Source organism: Typopeltis vanoorti, chromosome 11 (assembly GCF_054136105.1).
Source record: "Typopeltis vanoorti isolate ZY-2024b chromosome 11, IOZ_Tvanoo_1.0, whole genome shotgun sequence".
In the NCBI taxonomy this organism is placed as follows: Eukaryota; Metazoa; Arthropoda; class Arachnida; order Uropygi; family Thelyphonidae; genus Typopeltis; species Typopeltis vanoorti.
In genome coordinates, this window is record NC_143559.1 from 38,079,119 (window position 1) to 38,099,595 (window position 20,477).

Consider the following 20,477-nt stretch of genomic DNA (forward strand, 5'->3'; position numbering starts at 1 on the left):
TGGTGTCTATGGAACATTATATCACGCAATACTGTCTTTATTTGGGTTGTAAGTCAGCAGTTAGAATAGAAGGAAGTACAGGAAGATGGTTTGATTTTAAATCTGGTGTCAGACAAGGATGTACATTATATGGATCACATTAAGGACAGTGGTATTAAACCTGATACCAAAATTGGAGATCTTAATCTCAGCTCTGTACTTCATGTAGAGCTGAAGAATAATTCAGTACAAGTCTGCAAGATTCCCTGACTAAACGGAACAACTGCTGTAATAAATTTGGTATGAAAATCAGAATAGCAAGACAAAGACATGAAAATAGGCAGAAACACTGAAAATATCAAATGCATCATGAATGAATCACCTATAGAACAAGTAAAACATTTCAGTTATTTAGGCACAATTTTTAGTGAAGACTGTAAATGAAATATGGAAATAGATAACAGAATCGACAAAGCTAATATAGTAGTAAGTCAACTCTCAATAAATTTATATGGAATAAGAGAGAAATTAGTTAAAACACTAAATTAGCTGTATACAAGACAGTGTTCAAACCAATTTTAACTTATCAATCTGAGAGCTGGGTTAGAAATAAAATACTTGACCAAAGACTAGAGACCATAGATCTGAAATCCTGAGAAAGATTAGAGGCATGAACAGGTGGCATCAATGGCAATATCATATTAAAAACGAGGATATTAGGAAAGAACTTGACATTGTTAGCATCCAGGAATGTTTTAGCAGAGCTAATTTCAGATGCTATGGTCACTTAGACAGAATCTGAGAGGAAAGTTTAGAGAAACAGATGTTCCCCTGCCAGGTTGGCAGGAAAAAGACCCAGAGGAAGACCAAGATATAGGTGGAATGATACAGTAAAAATTACCTTAGAAGAACAGAAATATAAGATCTGATAATGTTGGTCTTGACAGAAAGATAGTAATGATGTAAGTTCTTCACATAGTACTATCATAATATCCTGTACACCCCTTGAGGGAACATGTCAGGAATTTGATGATGATGATGTGATACAAGTATAAAAATAAACATTATTTAAATTAAGGGGATATTAAATCCCACATTGTTTTAAAACCGAATAAGAAACTCAAAAGTATCGGCGACACTAGGCGTTAGCCAATGCAAGTGACCCTAGTACGTAGTACAATACCGGACACTCGTAGCAAAGGTGGTGAAGTTCTGATCACTATTCTTAGGTATTTTCCATAATGTAAAAACACATTTCCTAGGAAATGTATGCTGTTATTACATTATGGTGGGAGGTCACTACCCAGACCAATTTCAGCCTTTTTTGAGGCTTCATCAGTGAGTAGCTAGACCAAATTGATACCAAAGTGTATAGCGAAAAGAACTTATATACTCTGCTGTACGAGTTTCCAAACAGGTGCAACTATTAAGTTACTTAAATATAAAGAGCTAATAAGCATACATTTCCTAGGAAATGTGTTTTTACATTATGGAAAATACCTAAGAATAGCGATCAGAACTTCACCACCTTTGCTATGAGTGTCCGGTATTGTACTACGTACTAGGGTCACTTGCATTGGCTAACGCCTAGTGTCGCCGATACTTTATAGTTTTCTATATCGGCATGAAACTCTCTGATTCCAATCTTTGAGTTTCTTATTTGGTTTTAAAACAATGTGAGATTTAATATCCCCTTAATTTAAATAATGTTTATATCGCTGAAATGAAGCTTATTAGCTCTTTATATTTAAATAAAAATAAACTTTTTTTTTCTATTAATTGTATCAACGAGTATATTTTTTTTTCACTTAAAAATTTTCATAAAAAACTACACAGAATTGTGTAGTTTTTTTTTTTAAAAAAGAAGATACTTATCAGATATCTGAGTGATTAATAAAGCTCAATCAAACAGAAAGCTATCCCTACTATTAATCTGCAAGACTAAGAAATCTACTTAAAAGTTTATTTTGAAAAATATATTAATATGGAGACATACATGAACATCGTTGAAAGCAAGGATGATAAGAATTTCTGTAGATCATGGATTGGCAAACTTTTTTCTCAGAAGGGCCCGATAGCAAATATTTACCAAGAGGTAAAATCTTTATTGACAAAATACATAACATAATTGTATACAAATGGATTTTTGGAAAATAGCGAGAAGCATGAACTTTTTTTAATGATATATAATTACACTTAATTGGGGTTCAATTAGTCTTCCTAATTATCAAAATTGATTGCAAATGCTCATCAGATAAGGCTAATCTATAGAGAGTTTTATGTATTTTGTTTGAAAATGTCTTTGCATGACAAGTAGTGCCAAATATTTAGATCTTTACAAAAGCAAAAGATCTCAATTGAGTACTTTGGTCACGTGGAAGGTATTTGTAGAATTTTTCAGACTCCCTTCTTGGTATTTTTCTTTCAATATGTCAATATTAGAGATCGGCCTCTTCCCCAGAATTTCTGAACTACTGAATTTGGATATAAACAAATATGTACCAATATTCACCAATGTAAACTCACGATACATGCAACTTAGAAGTCCATGGCACTTGGCAATGAGAGTGCAATATACGCAAACAAATGTTCATTGTTGCATCACATTGACATTACTTCTATGAATACTGAAACAAGAATTTCATGATCTGTCACCAAATTCATTTAAAAATCATCCTTGGCTTACAGGCTGTACAATAATAGGCTGTGGGCAGGATCTAGCCTGCAGGCAGTAGTTTACTGACCCCTTATGCTGAGCATTAAATTTAAATTATTGAAGTTTAAAAAAAATTTTTTTTTTTAAATGCGAGCCTGTGTAGCTCAGTAGAAGTGGCATTTGCGCGCTATGGCACTTGACCGCATGAAAAAAGACTTGGTGATTCAAATCTAGTTGCCAACTAGAGGAAATTTTTCTAAGCCTTTTTTTTGACCGGTTCCTGAGTTAGTCGATCTCTGGCACGGACAAGCGGTTTTTTCCTCCTGGAAACTCTGGTTTTTTTGTCCTGTAAACTCAAGAAAATCGGCCATTGAATCCACACTATTTTCAGACATGAAAAATATTGTGTTAGGGACCACGAGATTGCAACACTTGCTAGCCACCTTCTTCACTGCATACCAATTAATTAGGGATAGCCTTGGGCCAGCTATCTCTGATTGGCTACCAGTGGAGATTGAACTGCCCACTCAGTCTCCAAAAGTTAGATAGGGCTAAGACGGCCTCGCCTACTCCCTATACGGGAATATAAAAAATAAAAAAAAGACGTTAGCTGATTTTTTTTTTTTTAAATGTATAAAGGGGTAGAGATATAAATCAGAAAAATGGAAGAAATTAAACATTAGGATTATGGAATAAATATAGGTATGCAGAAAAGCGCTAGGAACAAAATAAAAACCTGTGGTATAATTGACAAGCCAGAAGGATCAGACAGTGTGTAGCAATTTTAAGAAATTCTCATCAGCTTAAAATAGGCTTTCTATAATAATATTTTTTTTTAACAATAACCCCATACATGGAGGTGCCAACTTGTAGTACAGTGGATGGGCAAGAAGGAACTCCCCCATCCATAACAGGTGTTTGTTCCTAGTATTTTCATGCATTTTTCATTTTTCAATTTACATATTCATCTTTATACTGAATTTCAGTAATTAAAAACACTTTGACAAATTAAATTAGACTGCTGTTTAATAAAACAAAATGAAGAAATAGAAATAGAATGGCTTAATATAAAAACGATACTAAATGCAGCAGCAAATGAAAGCTTAGGAAAGACTAAAAAATTCAATAAAAGGAAAAAACTGAAGATCTGGGATGATACAATCAAAGAAATAATCAAAAAGAAAGAAGCATATCACAAATGGTTAAGCAGTAAAAGATCAGAAGATGAAATAGAATATAAAAGAATAAGAGCCATAGCTAAAAGAGAAGTCAGAAAAAGACAGAGAATCATGAAACAAATTTGTTTCTAATTTAGAACATGATTTATATAAAATAAGACCCAATGTATATAAGATTTTGAAACACTTAAATGCAGATACCAAAGAAAACATAAAATTAAACACTGAATTGAAATTAGAAGAATTTCTAAATTACTACACAGACTTGTGGACAGACAAATATTTAAAAAAAAGACAAATGGCAACAATTAACGAAAATGAAAAGGAAATAACTAAAGAATTAGAAATCAGCCTGAAAGAAACAAGAAATGGAAAATCACCTGGAGAAGATAAGCTAGGTTCAGAACTATATAAATATGCAGGAACAAGATTCAAAGAAAGACTTATTATTTTTAAATAAAATTTATTCAACTGGTATCCCCCCCCCCCAATAGAATGGAAAAAAGCAATTGTGATTCCTATCTTTAAAAAAGGTAATAGAGATGACCCTATAGGGGTATCAGTATACTAAATTCCTGTTACAAAATATATAGCAGAATCTTAAATAGCAAACTAATGAAATATTCCAAAACTTTATTTTTGAAGTACAGAATGTATTTAGAAAAGGACGATCATGTGTATACCCAGCCTTCTGCCTAAAATTAATAATAGAGAAAAGAAGAGAATACAATTTAGAAACACATATTGCATTTATTGACTTTGAAAAAGCATTTGACAAAGTTAAAAGAAACATATTATTTAACATATTAAAAGAAAAACAAATACCAAATAATATCCTAAAAGTTATCACAAGTATATATGAAAATAATCAAATACAAATAAGATTAAATCAAGAGCTATCATATACGAGACAGATAAACCAAGGGGTCCGACAGGGATGTCCCCTCTCAGCAACTCTTTCTAATATCTACTTAAATGAAATAATAATAAAATGGAATAAAAATTTACATCAAAGAATTAAACTTTCTCCTACAGTGAACTTAAACACTCTCCTTTTTGCCGACGACTAAATAATAATTACAAATTCTGAAGATAATACAGAAAGCTATTTTAGATCTAAATAAGATAGCCAAAGATTATGGTATGATAATATCAACAGAAAAATCAAAAAAATAATCTATGGCCTTTAAAAGCCAAGATTCAGCAAGAACTAAAATAGTAACAGATAACAAGATCTTAGAACAGGTGAATTCATTTAACTACCTAGGATATATGATCACATATGAAAATGAAAAAGATATAAATGTAAAAATTGCAAAATATTTAAAAATAACAAATGTAATTAACTCTATATTTAAACCAAACCTAGTTCAAAAACAAACCAGACTAAAAGTATACAATACATTAGCCCTACCAGTCTTAATGTATGGAAGTAAAATCTGGACAATAAAACAAAAAGACAAACAAAGATTAATAACAGCAGAAATGAAGTTTATGAGAAAAATTGCAAAATATACTCTATTTAATCACAAAAGAAATGAAGAAATTATGGAAGAATTAAACCAAGAACCAGTAATAGAAAAAATTAAAAAATATAAACATAAATGGATGGAACACGTTCAAAGAATGAAAACAGAAAGATTACCAAAACAAGCCTTAAAGTACAAGCCATTAGGAAAAAGAAAACCAGGGCGTTCTCTTAAACGATGACTTCTAAGGCCGGAACAGGCCATGCTAGGCCTAAATCCTTGATATGCATGATGATGATGATGATCAAATTAGACTGCTCTACAGAAATGCTTGTCTTCTTTCCTTTTAAGGATGTTAAGGTACTTAAACATCTCCATTGTTAATGTACATCTCCACATTAATATGCTGTTCAAAATAAACTTAAACAGGTAGATTTACAAGTCTTCTGGGGAGTAATTCTATATTCCATTAAGCTTTGTTAATCAAATTTAATAACTTTTATGAACTTTCTAAAGAAATCCAGTTTTTTTTTTTTTTTTTGCTCATGCTTATCAGCTCTCAGAATGATAGCTATCTCCCATGGTGCTTCTTTAACACCAGATACAAGTTGATCAGTGGTTAACAATGGCCATCATACTGCCATTAGAGAAAAGTGAATTTGTTTATGACAAGGAAAAGTATTACTACTGTACAACAATTACTACTAATTCAGTGGACTAAATGAAATTGATTGAAATAATTATGCATATCAAATTGTCTGATAAGTCTCTATTAAGTTTCTATTATACATAATTTTAAAATCTCAATTTTCTAACATTATCATTCTTCATTTGCATACATGGTGGTCACTGATAACATGCAGTTACAATAACCAAAACTAATGATGAGAATGTAAAGGTAATTGAAGTTTATTTTTACAATGGTACAGATGTCATTCCTGTCTGAACTCCAACAGAAGGCCTTTCAATTATATCATGTGTTTTACTCACTCTGAATGGGAAACGATTTAGTCTATACATTGAACTGAAATTTTATATTGGCTTTATTAGCTGACCAAATATTTGTAAAATATATAAGAATTGTCTACAAGTTTCACCAGCATTACTGTCTGGCTTCTTTAGTTCCACGTACCATGTGTAATGGTACATGGAACTAACGTTTACTAGTAAAAAAGAAGAATGGAGTAACACAGTCAAATAAATTAAAACGGTATGTAACATCATAAGCATTGGACATGGTGAATCAGTCATTGTTTATTGAGAGCGTTATACAGTTTTTGGTGAAATGAAACAGAATAGATACTTCAGGATTAGCCCATCACTTCTCGATCTCTAACCACACCATTAATTGGGATAAAAGCTCCATGCCCTATATAGAAGAGGATTTTCGATGTAGAAACTTCAAAGAAGCCGCCATTGTACTCTGCTCTGGAGATAATCTAAACAGAAATCAAGGAATGATTCTGAAAGATATCCGGAAAAGCCTAATAAGTTCGCTCAGCTTACCAGAATTTCATTTCGCCAAAAACTATATAACATGCTCAATAAACAATGACTGATATACCATGTCCCATGCTTATGATGTTTTAATTTATTTGACTGTGTTTCTCCATTCTTCTTTTTCACTAGTAAACGTTAGTTCCATGTACTGTTACACGTCCTGAAGAAGCCAGACAGTAATGCTGGTAAAACTTATAGACAATTCTTATATATTTTACAAATATCTGGTCAACTAATAAAGCCAATATAAAATTTCAGTTCAATATTTAAAAAGTGACCAAATACAACACAGAGATGTCTATACATGATATATTTATGATCTCTAGGATAACATGACTATTAATTTGCATAGATATTTTTAAAGCACTTTGATGCAAAGATGACAGACAATAGTAGGATTTCTAATTTTCTGGCCAGGCAGGGCATGTAGCAAACATAAGTACAAAGTCAAATACAGGATATAAAAAAAATTCATCTATTCATATGTACAAAAAATTACCTGAATAATGACTTTGGTGTAAACCTGAGGATTATGATATCACCAGCATGTTCCTGAAAACAAACAAAACAACTGACATAAACAGTACTATTATTATTACTACTACAATTAAATGTTAATGGTTTAGCATAACACAAGTAAAAAAAAAAAGAGCCAGTACAGGAATCCCTCAATTATCCAAATGCAGTGGAAGAGCAATTTTCTGGTTGGATAACTGAAGGTACAAACAACATGATGCAGCCAGACGTCAGTTGATGCATTAACCAATTCAAGGACTGATTAATTTAAGGTTCATTCATTTGAAAGTTGGACAATTGAAAGATCACTATACTCTATTACTAATATTTTGCCTACAGTTACTGATCATTTTCAAAGTTAAGCACAAAGGCATATATGATGTACAGGGTGATTATAATTAAAGTTTACATTTCGAAAGGCTATAACTGGGTAACTGCTCAGCAGAACGGTTTAATATTTAACATGAGTATGGCAATAGAATTTTATTTCACACAAAAACCAATGTTCGTTCTAAAAGTTGCCACTAGGGCAATACACGGCACTGGAATACATGTAAAGCATGTATGATATTGCTAGCATGCAGTGACACTGTGACCATACCATTTATGCAAATGACAAAAGTCCCCAATGACATATGCTTTGAAAGAAGCATATGTCATTGGGGACTTTCATAAAAGCAGGTAGCTGTGAAATGCATCAGTTGATTGCCTATCACCAGACAATGTGTTAAAGCACAATGTTACCATTACTGAAGGATCGTGCACTGGTGAAGTTGTTTTACCAAAATAACAGCTATGCTATGACAGCATGACTTAGTTTCATTTATACTGTTTTGCTTGTATGCATACTCCAGGAGATTGATGAGGCCAGGGATTTGGGAGTGCTGGTGGATAGGGAGTTGAAGTTTAGGGGGCACATTGCAAAAGTAACTAAAACAGCTCACCAAATCACTTGGCTTATGAAAAATACTTTAACATGCAGAGAGAAGCAAGTTGTTGTTCCTCTGTATCGAGCCTTGATAAGACCCCATCTGAACTTCTGTGCCCAGTTATGGGCACCAGGGTTTCTTCATGATGGGGAGGAAGTGGAGAGGGTCCAGAGACGAGTGACCAAGATGATAGCAGGTCTGTGGAATGAACCTTATGAGAATAGGTTGAGGATTTGTGGGTTGCAGAAATTGGACGATAGGCGAAGGAGGGGTGATATGATTGAGACATTCAAATTACTGAAGGGTTTTTATAAGATTGATCCAGAAGATATTTTTGAAAATATGACTGGTGGTGGGAGGACTAGGGGCCATGCATGGAAGCTGGGCAAGAGCGTGGTTGACAAGGGTGTTAGAGCTAGGTTTTTTACTTGGAGAGTGGTGAATGAGTGGAATAAGCTTCCAGAGTCTGTTGTGGGTGCTACGACCGTGAATGAATTCAAGGCAAGATATGATAGATACTGTGTGAATGTTGAATAGTTGTTCCAGGCATGATGTTAGGGCCTCCCTCGATGAGTCTGTCGACTCCTTGGAGTTTCCCGGAACAATATTAATAATAATAATACTTTTGTTATAAGTCAGATTGTACTCTCAATGATGTCTTTGATACAGGAAACATTAAACAGTGGTTCAATTGTTTTCCTGTGCTGTTTTCAATCCATTAAGACTTTAACACATAGTCTCCTAGTCTACTTTTTCTTTATTATTTTTTTCAAAGATATATCAATTTGGTATGTTTTTCTTCATAGTTCCCTATACCTGAGTGTCTGTAATAGGAAGAGTTTATACTGACAGTGTATTCTGTACACCCCCTGGTACTGATAATCAGGTGATAATCGGGATTTCATCTTAAGGAAAAGATAAAGGAAACCATAATAAATTTAGTTTAATCCTTTATCCAAGTGTAAGCAAACAAAGTTTGCACCTGAAAATATCTTCAGGACTGAGGTAAGGTGGTACAACACTAGGCAACTTGCAGCAAAGGTGGACCAAGCGCTCATCACTCCTTGTTTCAGTATCTCCCATAATGCAAAGCACATCTTCTTGCAGACATGTATACTGCTATGCATTAAGGGAAGGGCCACTACCCAGACTGGTTTCGACCTTTATTGAGGTCTCATCAGTGGGAAGCAGATCCAAACGTGGAGATACCAAGGCAGAAGCAATAGGAGAGGTCATATTTACCTATATGAGTTGCCAACTGGTATACCACCTTATTATGAATTACTCTGGATTTAGAGAAAGATGTTGGAAGTTTATTTTTCACTTGGTTAGACTATAATAAATTTAGTTTAATCCTTTATCCGAGTGTAAGCAAACAAAGTTTGCACCTGAAAATATCTTTAGGACTGAGGTAAGGTAGAAGTCCTGAAGTAGTCCTGAAGATATTTTCAGGTGCAAACTTTGTTTGCTTACACTTGGATAAAGGATTAAACTAAATTTATTATAGTCTAACCAAGTGAAAAATAAACTTCCAATAAAGGAAACCAGTTTTTGAATATTGGTTTATAGGTGAAAAGGTATTTGTGGATTATTTTATTATTATTTCAAAAATTCTTCTATTGTAAGAAAGTGCTATTGTTTTGGAGATATTAAACTTCTCTCTGTTAAAGAGCCTATTATGAGGAGAAAGAGGCTGATGATCTTTTTATTTTCTGAGGGTTATAATAACTGTATTACACCAAACAAACTAAATTTTAAAAAGATGTTTATTAACTGTTTTTTATTTCGCTGGAATTCAAAATCGGCATCTTCAGAGCAAAATATCATGTTACAATTTTCACACCATAATGAGTAAGTGAAACAATTCAAATTATAACAGACAAAAGATCTAAAGTCCTAATTTGGCATCTTCTAATGTCGTAAAAAAAGAAATATTATTGCATGGGAGTTGATCTTAGAATAATTGTGCCACAAATTTTTGGCAAATTAATGCAGCCATATTTGTTAAGGTTAGGTGAATGCTTCATAGCTACTGCTGACTCTAAAAATAATCTTTCTAACCTGTAACAACTTCTACATAGAACACTGGTTTTTCTTCCCAGAGAACATAAGAAATACATTCACTACCATTATTATGGCAAGTCTGAACAGGCAGACCATGCTTTCCTCCTGACGCAGGATTAAACAGAAGAAAACCAATGTGCTATAGAGAAGTCGTTGTAGGTCAGAAAGATTATTCTGATTAACAGAATAAATGATAGGCAGGAGACTTACACATAAATGTTTTAGGAATGAGAAGAACCAAAGAGGATTTGAATCAATGTCCAAGCTTGACCTTCTCATGGTCATCCCATTAGCAGGTACTTTACTGGGATAGTGAACCAATGAACTGAGTTAGTATCTTAGCACTTAGCCAACTAAATTATATTCTGTATTGGCTTAAACCAAAAAAAAAATTATGGTGCAACAAAAGAAAACTTATTGCTAGCTGAATTCTTCAGCTAGCAATAAGTTTTCCTTTGTTGTAAGTCCTGGTAAACAAGTCATGTAAACTAGATAAAGAGCTGAAACCTTGTGTCTGTAAGATATATAAGAGCAGGATCATCTATGAACCTAACTGTGCTCGCCTCTGGACAACACTGAGAATTTTTGAGGTTTAAGGTGCATTACCTAAAACATGTGAGCAGTATTAAGGATAGGAAGATTTGTATAGAGTTAGAAAAATTAAACAAGGAAACCTATACTTACATGATATAAATTTATTAATTGTAGTAAAATTCTTGCCTATGTATCACAGTCATCCTTAGTACATTGAAATTGGAACACAATATAAAATTACAATTATATAATCATCTTCAAAAAGTGCCACTATAGTGTTAATAAGACAACAAATGAACAGTAAAATTCCCAATTATTTAAAAAATTACAATAATATAATAATGAAGAATTTTCCTAAAACTTATGTAATAATATTTCCCATCTGGACATTGAAGGTGGACAGAGCTGAGCAAGAACAACTTCCTGTTTAAAGTCCTTATGTAGACTATGCCAAAAATTGGATTCCAGGCTTAATTTGATGGAGCCTATTGTTGATCTCTCTATTCCATGATGATTGCCAATGGGATAAAAGTTTGTCTTATGATCTGCCTGTAAGCAGTGTAAGAATCAGGCAGATGGTAAAAGCTTGAGAAACAAGTTGATCTTGCTGCTGTGTATTTTCATCCTCATTTTCTTAAAACATGGTTTGGGATCCAACAGAAGTGCACATCCAAATGTAGCTTCTTTAACCGAGAGAGCACATGTTGGATATGAGAGCGTTCCCAACATATCTGCAGCTCTCAACTTCTTATTGCATTTAGAGAGCTTTGTGAATCTGTATATAATGCATCTTTGGTATAAAGATGCAATATAACTTTATATAACTTGCTTTAAATTATATGCAATCACATATAATTTAAAGCAAGCTCTATGGCATACTTCGTGTCAGTAAAGTTGTTACATTCTAGTGGGATCTGAGCAGATTATGCAAAGAAGATCCCACTAGAGTCTCTGATTTTGTAATCTTTGTCAGCAGGCAGAAAATTAAATTATTCAATTTTAGGGAAGAGCTGAAAGAGCTGGTAGTAACTGCAGAAAGCAAAGCTGCAAAAGCTGAAAAACACTAATAGTATATATAAATTTTATGACAGTAGAGTATTTGAAATCATCTGTTATAATACTCTTTACCATACCATCCAGAACTTTTAAGAGTGATTTTGTTCACAAACCAAAGGCTGATGAGTGTTATACGAAGGTGGTCTGAAAAGCTCTCGACCTAACAATGAAAAAACAAATTTATAATTTCAAAATTATTTTTATTTTTCAACATAATCTCCCTTGATTCGAAGAAAAACGCTTACCAGTGAGGAAGAGTTTTAGTTAAGAGAAAAAGGGAGCCAAATCTGGGGAATAGGGTGAATGTTCCAACACTTTCCTGATGAAAGATGATTTTTTTCTTCTGCAAACCGGGTCTTTTCTCGTACATTTTTCATCTAGGCTGGTTAAAAGATTGCAATAATATTCCCCAGTTATTGTTTTACCCTTTTCAAGATAATTAATAAACAAAATGCCTTTAGCATCACAAAACACCGATGCCATGATCTTTCCTGCTGATGGAACTGACTTTGTCTTCTTTGGCACTTAACAACCAGCTTCTGTCCACTGTTTTGACTGCTGTTTGGATTTTGGTGTGTAATGGTGAATCCAAGTCTCATCCATAATAATAAATCAACGCACAAAATCAGTTTTATTCTTGTTAAAACACTCCGAGCACTTTTCAGAGATTTCCATGCAAGTCTGTTTTTGATCTGCTGTGAGCAAGCACAGCACTCATCTTGCACAAAGCTTTTTCATTTGCAATTCTTCATGCAAAATATATCCTACACATTCTTTTGAAATACCTATAGTCTCAGCAATTTCACGCACTTTGACTCACCGGTCATCCAATATCATATCGTGCACTTGATCAATGATTTCTGGTGTTGTTATAGTTTTTGGACATCCTTCAAGTGGATCATCTTCGAGGCTGGTATGGCCACGTTTAAACTCTGCAGCCCATTTCTTAATTGTCGAAAACAAAGGAGAAGAGTGCCCATAAACTTTTATTAACTTCGAATGAATTTCTGTTGCCGTTAAACCTTCTTTTACAAAGCAGTTTATAACTGCACGATACTCAATTTTATCCATTTCAAAGGATACAGACAACACTTTTGCTTCAGATAGCTGTATAGAACAAACTACTTGAATGACTTGCAATTTTTAATGGATGCTTATGACAGATGTACCAACTTATAAAAAAAAAATCTTGCTGATAGTGTTGCCATCTATGGTCGTGGCCGAGAACTTTACAGACCACTCTCATACATATTCTCCCAGAATAAGCAAAAAAATAGTTGGCCATGGGATCCGGCAAGGATTTTATTTGGTAATATACAAAAGAAACAGATGTCAAAGTGACAAGGATGGTGAAATTTGAAATGCTCATTGCAATTCTTATAGCTTGATGGTGTGGATAAGGTCCAACCATTGCAGTGCACAGTCTCTGGTAAATCATAGACTTTGGGGACCACAACCAAGTTTCGATATAATCAGTGCACAGTACAAACACAGCAAAGAACAAATGTCAGCACCTTAAGAAATGGAAGAAAGGATGCAAAAGATGTTCACTGTTTTATGGCATTTATCTCACATTGCCATATGTGAGGGAAAAAACAAAGTTTCTTGTCAAATATGAGCTCCAAGTAGGAAATAAAGTTTGTCCTAGTGTGAGTTCTGGATTGGGATGAATACAGCATCTGTGGCAAAATGTACATAAACTGTCTTCTGCTCAGCACCTTAAGAGGTGGAAGACAGAGTGATTATATTCATTGCTTTATTTCACTTATCTTACAACTGCTGTACATGAGAGAGGAAACTAAGTTTCCTGTCAAATATGAGCGCTAAGTCGAGATTAAAGTTTTCCCTAGTCTGAGTTCTGGATTAAGATGAAGACAACATCTGTGGCGAAAATGTACATGACCTGTCTTCTGCTGGAAAAATCTGAACCCATTCACAAGAACTGATTTTGAGAGATGGTTAGTGATTTGCTGCAGCTGTCTTTCTATAACCCTCATGAATGGGGTTATAGAAAGAGGATGGTAAAGTCATCCACACAGAGGACATTACTTGCATTCAGGGGGGGTGAGGATAGTTATTCAAATTATCAAGTTAACCTTGATTACAAAAAAGAGTGACATAACTGAACCATGTAGGACTCCCTGCTCTCTTGTATATAGTCAGGGTCAGAGCGGTTCCAATTCCTACTTGGAAAATTTGATTGGATAAAAAGAGGAGGTTCCCTCTGACACCAAATTTATGCAAGTCTTTCAATATTCCACATCTCCAAGCTGTGTTGCATGCTTTTTCCATATCAAGGAAAACTGATATACTAAGTGCTCTTCTTTTAAAAAGGCATCTGCAAGGATACTATAAAGTCAGACTAGATGATCAGCTGTTGAATGATATTTGCAGAAGTCAGAACTGTGTTCTGGAAATATGGTTGTTTCTCTCCAGAAACCATAAAAGATGAGAGTTATGATTTTTTTTTTTTAATGTAAAATAAGGTATCATTGGAATCCTGAGTAGGGAAAGGTATGAGAACTCAATGAAACTTTCATAATGTTTTATGTTATAAGTGGAGGCTTTGTACTAATATTCCAGTAGTCCTGACAAGTATTGTTTAGTTAAGCAGCCTTGATCCAATAGACATAAAATAAAGTATTATTATTCGGGAATCTCCATATGGTTTTAATTAAGATTCATATATTTTGCATATTTGACAAGAAGAAAAGAAAAATCATACTCATTCTTAAAACTTCACTAGACTGATATACATCGATTTTATAAACTGAAGTTGGATAGTAATATATTATAAATGACTTACATCCAAATTTGTGAAAAATGTCAAAATTAAATTTTTCTGTTAAAATCAATATTAACTGAAAGAAATATTATGCACAAAGCAGCTCTTTAAATACTATGTTTTGCATTCTCTTGCTCCATCCTCTAATTTCATTTTGTTTCCAAGGATCTCACAGTCTACTATATCTCTCTCTAAGCAGGTATTTATTCTCTGGCTAGTTCATCTGTTTTTGCAGAAGTAGAAACTCAAGTTTCTGGGAGAGAAAACCTGCCAATTTCATACGAGTCTGACTACCTTTTATCTTCTTGAGTTATGGAAGCCTGCAGAACTGCCACATTTCAAATATAATTTGAGCATGTAAATTCTTTCTGTCTGCATTTATGACTTAGTGATTGTAATGAAGAATGCTATCTATACTGAAAACTCTCATTATTTTAATAAAAATGGAAATTATGAGTGTCACAAATTGCAATTTCACATGGATGCTTATGACAGATGTACCAACTTAGAAAAAAAAATCTTGCCAACAGTGTTGCATTCTATGGTAGAGGCCGAGAACTTTTAAGACCACCCTCGTATATATCAACAACAAATTAAGTTACTTGTCAGTGGTATAGTATAGTACATATATATGCTAGGATTATGAAATTTTTTTTCTGTAAATTTTCCAAAATTTCATGCATTCAAAAAACATGATTATTTTTACAATGGCTTTCAAGAAACAGTTATATTACTGTATCAAGTTGTCAATAATGGTGTCAGTAATTCCCGAAATTATTTTTCAAAAAAAAAAAAAAAAAAAATTCCCATATTGCTCTTTCTATAGGTTTGAAATTTATTTTCTTCAAACTAAACGTTAAAGGAAAAATATTACAGTTTTGTTGTATCTGATATGACTGAAATGCAGTCAGCTCTCACTATAGCAAATGTCATGTAAACAAAATCATTACCACTATAACATCTATCCATATGTTCACTGGGCATCCACAGATGCTGTATGGTCACTCCGATGATTGGTGATGTGTCACACCAGGCCTCGCCATATAGTCCTGTTGTATGCTTTTCTGGAGGCTTCAACTATGGATGGGTCATGTTCTTTGTTAACTTTATCAGTCACTCCACACACACCATCCATCCATCTCATTGATGGTCTACCCCTTCCTCTTTTTCCAGGAACTTTACCTTCTATTAGTGTTCTGAGAAGTTCTCCTTTCAATGTGTTCAAAATATTTTAACTTTCTTCTGTCAATATCCTTAAGGAGCCTTAAAGTTCTACTGATCTTTTCTGACACCCATTCATTTGTATGCCTTTCAGTATATGATATCCTCAACAGCCTTCTGTAACACTACATCTCAAAAGCAGTTTTCTTTTCTTATCTGATTTCTTTAGGTTCCAAGTCTCACATCCATAAGTCACTATTGGAAAAACAACACTCAAAATCCTCAACTTTGTTCCCATGGAGACAGATCCATCCTTCCTGATTTTAGACAAGTCTCTGACTATTGTTTTAGCCATTTCTAAACTTCTTCTGACATCTTCTGAACAGCAATCTTCACATTAATAATGGATCTCAGGTACTCAAACTTGCTGACTTCCTCAATTCTTTCTCCATTAAGGTACACTTGTTTATCAAGAGCTTCCCTGTTTGTATTTCCTTTGAGAACCATAATCTTTTTCTTGCTAGAATTGAGTTGAAGTCCTCTATTATTACTGATCGTGTTAACTTTATCAAGAATTTGTTCTAGTTCTTCCTTGTCGTTACAGAGAAGTACATCAGCATACCTCAGATTACTGATCAACCTACCACCTATCCTAATTCCTATCTTGAGCTTATCCAATGCTTCACACATGATGTCCTCCACATATATACTAAACAAGTGAGGAGAAAGTAAACATCTTGCTTAACTCCTTTTCCAATCTGAAGCCAATCAATCAACCCAATACCTTTTCCTTACCGTGTCTTCTTGCTCCCTGTACAAGTTGGCTATCAACCTGCTAGTGTGTTGAGGAAAACCAATTCTTTTCATTACTTCCCACAGTTTCACATGCTGAACACAGTCAAAAGCTTTAGAGTAGTCTAAGAAACACATTACCAGAGGGAGTCTGAATTCTTTATATTTTTCTATGATCTGTCTAAGGCAAAGGATCTGATCTCTGGTGCCTTTCTAATCTAATCCTGTGACCTCCTCTTTAAGAGGGTTGTAGCTGATGAACAGGCAAGAATCTTGCCCGTCCAATCTTTGATGTTGTCTTTCCATTGCAGTCGGGGGGGGGGGGGATCTTCCTCTCCTTTCCCTCCACCATCCCCTGCAATACTATTCTGGGAAGCTCTCCAGAAAAACCCCCTCATCAAATGTCCTGCAAATGCTATTTTTCTTCTTTGGATACTAGCCAAATAGAGTCTTTTCATTTTGATTCCTTTCATCTTTTAAGAACCTCTTCATTACTCACTCTTTCAGTCCAGCTGATACAATCCATTTTTCTCAAGCACCACATTTCAAATGCATTCAATCGGTCGCTCATCTCCTTACTGATCGTCCAGGACTCACATCCATACATCCCCATGCTCTAGATCATTGTCTTGAGGATTCTTACTTTTAACTGTTTGTTCAGATTTCTGTTTCCTAATATGTGGTATATTTGGAAAAATCCTTTTTTAATTTTGCTTTTTTAATTCTGTTCTTAATTTCATAATTAGATCTATTGTCTCCTGTTATCCAACTCCCAAGGTATTCAAAACTTTTTGAATTTTTAGTAATTTGAATTTAATAATTTGAAAATTACTGATATATACATTTTTATTAGCATAAAATTTTTGCTTTAGTATCCAGGGCATCTTCAGAATAACTTTAAATTACACAACAAAAACAGAAACTGATATTCAACAATGACAAGTGCGAACTGCAGATACATCATGAAGAGTGTCATGGTCTAATTATATTATTATTTTGGTAATCTCCATGAAGTCAACAGACTCATCATTAGAGGCTAACTCAACAAGCAACATGTTGAAGTTATTTATACTACCTGCATTCAAAATACACTCCAGCAATCCATTCCACTCGATAACAACTCTTCATGTAAAAAATCTACTTCTCACACTCTTCTTCACCACATCTTTATAACAATTTCCAGGGAAGGCCTTTTGTTCTTCCCATCTTAACATCCAATGTTTTTATAATTCCTTCTGTATTAATCTGATAGAATCTCTTAACTAATTTGAAGGTCTCTATCATATCTCCTCTTTTCCTCCTATCCACCAACCTCTGTAATCCACATTCTCTCAAATTCTCTTCATAACCAACACTCCAGAGTCCTGATATCACTTTGGCCATTCATCTTTGAATCCTCATTAGTGTTTCTACATCACAATGAAAACTAGATGACCAAATATGAGCACAATTCTGTATGTGGTCTGACAAATGTCTTATCCTTTCCTTTAGTGTTACACGGTGATCAGCATTCATTTTATGGACAAATTATGGACTCTACAACTGTGTTATAAATAATAATTTTTAATTTCTCAACTTTCAACCTTCCTATTAAGGTCATCATCTTACTAAGGTCGTTATTCCAACATGTCAATATACTTTATTTATCATAGTAACAATACAATGTGCAGTCTTTGCAACACTTGCAATGTGTCCTTGGAACTTCAGTCCACTGTGTACATCATTCCATGATCCCGAATCTCATCCACTTCCTAATTACAGCTCCACTAATACAATACATAGCGTTATATCTTTGTATCCCAAAGTGTAACGCCTTGCATTTATTAATATTAATATTAAAACTGCAACCCTACTCATCTCATTTGTTCAAGCTAAAAGTCTATTCAAATTTTCCTCTACCAAACTTTGTATTATTGGCAAACATTTGAAGATCCTTAGTCAATCCACATGAAATATCACTAAAAAATATGAGGTAGATTCCAAAAGTTTGCAGATTGACATACAACATTCGCACCAATTTTAAAACAGCATGCGTGATATATAGCACCATCTATGGGGAGCTTAGTATACTAATTTCAACTCTCTACCTGCATCATTCAGTTGGAGGCACTTGTTTGACTAACTTGCTTGACTAATATGGCTTGCTAAGTGGCTGTAATGTTAAAAATTGAGTACCAGACCGTGATAGTTTTTCACCAAAGAAGGGCTTTGGTGAAGAGCTTTCTGCAAGTGCTATCAAATAGCAATTGGATGGCGTTATGAGGAAGCTTCTTCTTCATATTCCACTGTGAAAAAATGGGCTAAACAGTTTTGTCTAGGAAGAGAGAGAGAGAGAGAGAGAGAACATCACGAGATGATCCTCGTGATGTTCGGCCTGTGAAATTGATAACTAAGGAAAATGTCTCTCTTATTGAGGAGCAAACTGCTCAATGACAGACAGCTGAAGCTCATAGAAATCTCAGCAATGGTAGTTGTTATAGGGGCTTTCTATAAACTATCTTTCTCATCATTCACAAGAAGCTTCACATGATGAAGATCATCATGTGAAGAAGAAGAAAGAAAGGTGGATGCTCTGATTTCTCTCCTCAATTCAGAAGAAGCATCATGTGACCTGTTCCTGCAAGTTTTTAGAGCTTTGCCAAGGGAATCAGAGAGAAGTGCTGGAATCCACTGTCACCAGGGGTGACAGTGGATTCCAGTCACTCCATGGATTCTCTTTCCAAAAGAGAATCCATGGAGTGATGCAAACCAGGCGAAGCACCACCACCAAGAAAAGCCAAGGGCACTCAGCTCAACAAGAAGATCATGGAAACAATCTTTTGGGATTGCCGGGGAATTCTCTTGATTGACTTCAAGGAAAGGAATACCACCATGAATGCAGAATATCATGCTTCACTCCTGCACAAACTGCATGATGCCATAAAGGAGAAGAGACAAGAAATGCTGAGTCATGGTGTTCGCATGCTTTGCAGGCGAACATCATGACTCAGGTTGACACTGGTTGATAGTTATGGTAACAGTGTAACCATAGCAAATGATATAGTGGAATTATTTAATGAACACTTCATCAGTGTATATCATAGTGGTATGAATGTTGCTGTGCAACATGTAGAAGGGAGACAAGAATTAGGAGAATTAAAGGTGAAAGAATCAGACCTGTATCAAGTGTTTCTTGAATCAGATGTTAATAAGGCTGTGGAAATGGATGACATATCACCACATATTCTTAAAGAATGTGCAAAAGAGTTAGCAATGCCCTTGCAGGTTAGTTAATGAAAGTCTTGCAGTGGGGAATGTTCCTAAAGAGTAGGAAAAAATGCAAAATAATCTCTCCACAAGCATGGTTTGAGAACTGAAATTTCCAATTATAGACTGGTCTGTACTTTTGTCTGCAAAATGGTCTAAAACTGCATCTTTCACCTCATTGTCATCTGCAAACGTTCTTCCTCGAAGGTCTCTCTTTTTTCCAGTTTCAAAAAGAGCTACTTAGTAGTCAGCGAGTGCTAGATCTGAGCTCTAGGATGAGTGTTCAATTTCCTGGAAACCACAGTCCTTCACCATAATTATTTTTCTTCTTGCTTGCCACATAGCAGAAAAATTCATTGGATTAGCTCTGATCTGACTGGCCAATCTCCTCTCATTGTTGACTTTTTCTTTTTTAACCATTCTTGTCAATTTTCTGGCCCACAGTTTATATTGTTCATGCATCTGTTCACTCGATCATCCTCATGAGATACCTTCATGTATCTCATGAGGTATGTGGAGGCATATCTCATGGGCACCTCCATGGAGTACAAAGACTCATTGAGGGAAACCTAATCTATCCACAAAATCTATCATACCTCTCCTTGAATCCAT

General features: G+C 34.5%; 1 protein-coding gene across 1 annotated transcript in view; it reads right to left on the reverse strand.

The window, feature by feature from the left end:
* Positions 1-20,477, reverse strand: part of LOC150101450 (kelch domain-containing protein 2-like) — a 240,585-nt gene that overhangs the window by 21,397 nt on the left and 198,711 nt on the right. Inside the window, exon 9 of the mRNA XM_090400414.1 lies at positions 7,282-7,334. Within this exon, the coding sequence (XP_090256540.1) occupies positions 7,282-7,334 (53 nt within the window). The remainder of the gene's footprint in view (positions 1-7,281; positions 7,335-20,477) is intronic.